Consider the following 6,519-nt stretch of genomic DNA (forward strand, 5'->3'; position numbering starts at 1 on the left):
CCTTCTCGGCCAGCTGGTCCCTGCGGCGGCTGCCCGGCGGCCCGGGCGGGCGGCCCTTCGCCATGTACACCTTCGTGGTGCGCGATGAGAACAGCAGCGTCTACGCCGAAGTCTCCCGGCTGCTTCTCGCCACCGGTCACTGGAAGAGGCTGCGGCGAGACAACCCCAGGTTCAACCTGATGTTGGGAGAGAGGAACCGGCTGCCCTTCGGGAGACTGGGTGAGCCCTTCCCCAATTCCTGCCTGCCCTCCCCGGAGCGGCCCTGCGCGCCTCCCGCGGCCCGTTAGAACCAGCGCTTTTGTTTTTAAAGGTCATAAATCTTCCCCTTGGTCGCTTCTTGGGCATATCAAAAATGGGATTCAGAAAGATCGAAACCTGTCGTTTTTAATGCTTTCTTGTCTCTTAACTCGGATTTAGAGTCGGAGTCGCGGTGCGGCCACTCGGGGCCGCAGCTGCCTCCTGACAATGAACGGTGCCTGCAGCCCGGGAGACGTCGGCCGCCGGGGCTGGGACCTGACGCGGGAGTATAGCTGCTCCCCCGGGCCGACGCCTCCAAATCGGGCGGGTCTGCCGCGCGGAGAGCGACGCGGGGCGCGGCTCCGCAGAGCCGGCGGCCGGCGTAGGCTGGAGTCATCTTGCAGCTCTTCCTCACTGAGAATTTCTCCCTGCTTGGCGTGGGAGCGGGAGGGGGAGCTGTAGGTGTTGAAACCCCTGAGGCTTCTGCCACCCGAAGGGGCGGAGGAACGGTCCGAAGATTTGGAAAAGACCCCTGGATTCCAAAAGCAGGAGTTGCAGAAGAGACCTTAGCCCAGGGAAGCTTGTAGGGGTGTCTGATTATAAACCTTTCCTTAGTTTCACCAAATAACATGTTTTCGCAGTTCTGCATTGGATTAAGGTCTTACATGAGTCTGTGTTTCGCCCTCCCTCTCTTCCCTGTTCTCCCCGAGGGAATTACCTTCATCCACATGGTTGAAGCTGGCTGGGCACCACCTTACTCACTTGTCCACGGGTAGGAAAACGCAGGAGATAGGAGGGGACTAGCGGCTCCTTTGTAAATGATGTCATCCAGAAGTTGCCCAGATCAGTTCAACTCACATCCCATTGACCTGAGCATAGTCTCATGGCCTCCCTCTCTGCACAGTCATCTGGGAATTGCAGCTTCTCTCTGGGGAGCCATGTTCCTTGACAGAATTCACCAGAGGTGGGGGCCAATTGTATTCCAAAGACAAGGGGAAAATTGTTACAGAGGAAGAGTCACCTCTACCTTGGAGGACAACCCAGAGAGAGAGCAGTGTTCTATGTCCAGGAGAGGAAACAGTTTTTGGAAATAGGTGTGGTCAGAATTCGAATGGGTAAAAACTGAATATAGGCCATTTGGAATTGACTGGTCATTGGTGAGCTTCCATAGACAGAGCCTTTGGGGGGCGAGGGGGGCTGTGTGAAACTGAAATCGTTGGAGGAATGAAGAGCTGCAGTGTAAAGTTGCTCACTTTTTTTGATAGTACCTGGGACAACTTTTCATTGGCATACAAGTTTGTGATGTAGAATGGTGACTCCATGGAAGGACCCATTTGAACACCCAGGAATCTCAGAATATGGAGACTGTGCCTGGAGACTCCCTTTTGTTAACCGGTGTCAGAAGACCCTAGCGAAGAGAATACATGATCTGAAAGGAGACGAAGAATTGCTTATAGTTGAGAACAATTATTTCTTCCTTGCATTGTCCACTTCCCTTTCCAGACTTCCTGACTTCCCTCTATATTCTTGGCAGTGCCTGGCTGTGAAAGCTTAGGTGGAATCCTAACGTTAAAAACAACAAACATGGCTCCGCCCAGGCAGAGGTAGGAGTGACTGGCATTACCCTGGTGCTTAAGCCTGGGAATGAGAAGCAGAAGCCTACAGAATTTGAATCCTGAACAGATACCACAAATTCAGGAGATGATCAGTAAACGTTTGAGCTGTGTGTTTGTGTGTGTGTGTGTTTTTTTGTTTTTTGTTTTTTGTTTTTGCGACAGAGTCTTACCCTGTGGCCCAGGCTGGAGTGCAGTGGCACGATCTCGGCTCACTGCAACCTCCCCGTCCTGGGCTCAAGCGATTCTCCTGCCTCAGCCTCCCAAGTAGCTGGGATTACAGGCGCACACCACCATGCCCAGCTAATTTTTTGTATTTTTGGTAGAGACAGGGTTTCGCCGTGTTGGTGAGGCTGGTCTCGAACTCCTGACCTCAGGTGATCCACCCACTCCGTCCTCCCAAAGTGCTGGGATTACAGGCGTGAGCCACTGCACCCGTCCAACATTTGGTTTTTATGGGAAAGAGAACAGCATCCTACAATGAAATTGGTTATATGCCATCACTGTTACGGGATATTTACCTTTTGCTTAAAGTGTACTGCATGAAAGCCAAGGATAAGATTTATAGAGCCAGGTAAAGGCTCTGGAAGGCAGGTGCCCTGTGGATAAGAAGGTAGGCAGTTCAGGTGGGAATCAGGTCTGTCTGCTCAGGGAAACCAGTGAGAGCCAGCTAATGCCTGCCTGTAACTTTTGATTTGACTGTATGCCATTCTCAGATAAATTATTCTTACTTCTGGCATTTTCAACTGAAAAGTCCTTCGTTTGGTCTTACTTTGATTTTATTACTGGAAATACGATGCGTTTTATTAAGATTTGAAACAAAACATTTTTTATTTTATTTTATTTTATTTTATTTTTTGGAGATGAAGTCTCACTCTGTCGCCCAGGCTGGAGTGCAGTGGTGGGATCTCAGCTCACTGCAACCTCTGCCTCCCAGGTTCAAGTGATTCTCATGCCTCAGCCTCCCAAGTAGCTGGAATTACAGGTGTGCTCCACCACGCCCACCTAGTTTTTGTGGTTTTAGTAGAGACGGGGTTTTGCCATGTTGGCCAAGCTAGTCTTGAACTCCTGATCTCAGGTGATTCACCCGCCTCAGCCTCCCAGAGTGCCAGGATTAACAGGCATGTGCCTCAGTGCCCGGCTGAAAACACTTTTATTTTAATAAAATTTGTTTTCTTTGTATCCTTTCTGCTCTAATTTTATAAAAAAGGCCACAGGTAATAAGAGCTGTTGAAAATTAGTTTCCGTGTGGAATGAGGCACAGAAGAAAGCTCTCAGGGTTTCTGATCTTATACACATGGCCTTTCCACTACCTTCCTTCACCTCCTAGAAGCTTGCAGAGATACACTTGCTTGAAACCAGCATCATTCTGGTTCTCCTTCCTTCCTTGGTGTAGAAAGCCAGGTTACGGATGTGGAAAGCATGACTGTTAAAGTAGCCTTACTGTACAGAGTGACAAGTCTGTATGTGTTAAGCCTGGAGGGGAATGCAGTGTGTAGTCAGGGAGAGGTGAAATGAAAAATACCCTCAGTACCCTCTACCCTAACAAGAAAATACAAACAAAGGTAGCAGCAGTCTTGGCAAGCCTAGGAGGTTGATATTATAATATCCATTGTGGGGAGACTGAAGGTTGCCAGCGGGATATGGAGCGAAAGAGGGTCCCTGGGGACAGAGAAACAAAATTGTTCCATTTTCCATTTTATAACAGCCAATCCTGAGATGAGAGAGAGAAAAGCTGGGCATGACACAGCTGTCCTCCTGCTTGCTGCTGCTGACACTGTCATTCCCTACCTGTCCTGTGTCCCTTCTGAGCCTCCTCTTTCCTTCCTAGGTCACGAGCCCGGGCTGGTACAGTTGGTGAATTACTACAGGGGCGCTGACAAACTGTGTCGCAAAGCTTCTTTAGTGAAGTAAGTGTTAAGACCGCTGTTTTCCATTTTTTACCTAAATGAAGCACTTACGCAAAAATGTGGGGTTGTTTAAAGGACAAGCATGCTTTTATTTTAAAAGCCAACAAATACCAGTTCAGAAGCGTCCTCTAAGCTGCTTTGGTTGCAATCCAAAACATGGTGCTTGATAAAGCCTGTCTCTGAGGCGAGGCTCCTAGAAGCAGAGCCTGACTCAGGGTCTCCTGTGTAAGTAATTTTCCTGGGCTAGGGTTCTTAAGAGACACCCATCGGGAAGCAAGGACAGGGCAGGGCACGGGGAGAACCAAGTAAAGAGGTGGTTTTAGCTGAAGTCTTGCCTCTCCTGACTCCAAGGAGCACCGGAGTGAATGGCACCTCAGAGTCGTCACATTTTGAGCAAGGACCAGGCCTCTATGCCCCAGTGTCAAGTCAGCCATGGGCTGTGGGAAGAGATGGAGGGCTTAGCTTTGCAGGCATTTCTGGGCAGGGGCTGGTCCCTGGAAAAGGACATATATGGTCCTTAGCATGCATCTCTCATGGCTGCAGCGGGTCCCTCAGAAAGGATGTCTAGGCAGGGTATAAGAACATCCACTCCACTACCCATCTCTGAGCAGCTGGATTATGGCAAAGTTTCACCACGGTATCACAAAGTGGAAGGAGACAGTGTTAGACAACGATTAAGATCTAGGGACAAAAGTGTAAGTTTTCACCCCAGCTCTTCCTCTCACTAGCTTGGGCAGATCTCATCCCTCTAAGCCTCAGTGCCTCCCTCGTAAGGCTATTATGAGAATTAAATAAGGTGATGCATGTGAAGTTTGTATAGCACAGGGGCCTGGTGCATAATGAGTATTTGATACTACCTTCATTTTCTTGGCTGTCAAATGGGGAAATAATAATAACTACCTTAGGCTGTTCCGAGGATTAATTGAGCTCATTTAGCTAAGGGCCTTGAATGGTGCCTGTCTTGTTCATACTGTATAAGTGAAAGCACTCCTTATTATTGCTGTTAGTATAGTTGTCATTGCTATTGTTATTTCAGTAGGGAAACACTGGGTCAGGCCACTAAAATCAGGGCCGTCGTGGGCCTCCAGTATTCTTTCCATGATGGCTGGTGAACGTGTGTGTAGCCAGGTCCTGGGAGATAGGACTCAATGCAAAATGCTCTTTTCCCACTAACATTTTTTTCTGGGCTCTAGATATTTACGAGGCTGGGTGCTTACAGGAACATTTCTGCTTTTTGTTCGCTCATCGGCCTTGGTAACTTATGGAACCACTCCTCTCTGTGATGGATTTATCAGGATTCATCCCACTCCTGAAGGAGTGTGAGGCTTCCTGAAGTCATTTTGTGACATGTTTTATATTTAGAATGCAAATGACTGTTACACTGGAATCAGAAATAGAAATGGGACATGCTTGTTTGTTCAGATTATTCACTTAGAAATTCGTATTAAATATTTATTAAACATTTTCTGCTATGATGTTTCCCCTAAAGACAAAGTAGGAAGCAGAGGATGCTGTAAAAAAATAATGGTCTCCATATTTGAATATGTCACAGTTACAGTGAAGCAGAGTGAGTCTAGGGCTGGAGTCGTGACCAAGTGTGATAAATACCTGTGACCTTGGAGAGCATCAGAATCTCAGTGTCTCATCTGTAAAATGGGGATGGATGGTGGTGACAGTACCTGCTCGTTGCCCCTCGGAGGCATGCATTGTGATCCGTGATAGCACCTTGTAATGGTGACATGACCTATCCAGACCTATGCATCATGCTCATCAGCTTCCATCTTTGTCTCAGTTGTCCTGTGAGGGGCTTGTAGTAGTTCCGCGATATGATGGTTCCCTTTATCTGTTTGTCTCTCTCCCATGATTTTGTATGGCTTGAAAGGGCTCCAGAGAGTTAGAAATAAAGTCTCCTTCATTATATAGGACAAAATGGCAGCTCAGAGAGAACAGCCAGGTTGCCCATGGCTATAGTAGCTCCTGTTAAACCAGGACAGTTTTAATCTGCACAAATGGGACCCCTGGCCATTGTGACTGTGCACCCTCAGGAGGCTTCCCAGAGCCTTGGTGGGGTTCAGTGCAGGACCCTGTGCAGCCCAGTCCTTCCTCCTGTCACTTCAGGGAGTTTCAGAAATTTCACTGAGGCCTCAAGGCCATAGTCTTAAAACCCTGAGGGGCTTTTCCTCTCCTGGTGCAGATCAGAGGCTGTCTTTTCCTCTCCTGAACATTGCTGTTTTATAGATGTAAGTAAATCTCCATTTCTGATTACTTCCCAAATGGGCCCATGAGGAAACGGGACAAAAGCAAAGGACTTCCTGCAGAGCCTGGTCTTGGTTCCGTGCAGGAAATGAGGGCTTCCAAATCAAGGTCATCTTACAGACCAGCACTGTCCAACAGAAATAGGATGCTACCCACATATGTAATTATAAACTGCCTAGTAGCCACATTAAAATAAGCGCAGAGAAACAGCTGCAAGCCAGGTGTGGTGGTTCACGCCTGTAATCTCAGCACTTTGGGAGTCTGAGGCGGGCAGATCACTTGAGGTCAGGAGTTCAAGACCAGCCTGGCCAACATGGTAAAACCTCATGTCTACTAAAAATACAAAAATTAACTGGGTATGGTGGTGGGTACCTGTAATCCCAGCTGCTCAGGAGGCTGAGGCAGGAGAATCGCTTGAACCTGGGAGGTGGAGGTTGCAGTGAGCTGAGATCGTGCCACTGCACTCCAGCGTAGGAGACAGAGTGAGACTCCTTCTCAAAAAA

The 6,519-nt window shown here is 48.4% G+C and overlaps 1 protein-coding gene across 1 annotated transcript in view; it reads left to right on the forward strand.

Annotated features, from left to right (window-relative positions):
• The first annotated feature begins 6 nt into the window (after positions 1–6).
• TTL (tubulin tyrosine ligase) overlaps positions 7–6,519 on the forward strand; it is a 53,228-nt gene continuing 46,715 nt past the window's right edge. The window contains exons 1-2 of the mRNA XM_017856205.1: positions 7–219; positions 3,682–3,760. Of these exons, the coding sequence (XP_017711694.1) occupies positions 63–219; positions 3,682–3,760 (236 nt within the window). The 5' untranslated portion in view covers positions 7–62. The remainder of the gene's footprint in view (positions 220–3,681; positions 3,761–6,519) is intronic.

Source organism: Rhinopithecus bieti, unplaced genomic scaffold (assembly GCF_001698545.2).
Source record: "Rhinopithecus bieti isolate Rb0 unplaced genomic scaffold, ASM169854v2 scaffold_42219, whole genome shotgun sequence".
Taxonomy (NCBI): Eukaryota; Metazoa; Chordata; class Mammalia; order Primates; family Cercopithecidae; genus Rhinopithecus; species Rhinopithecus bieti.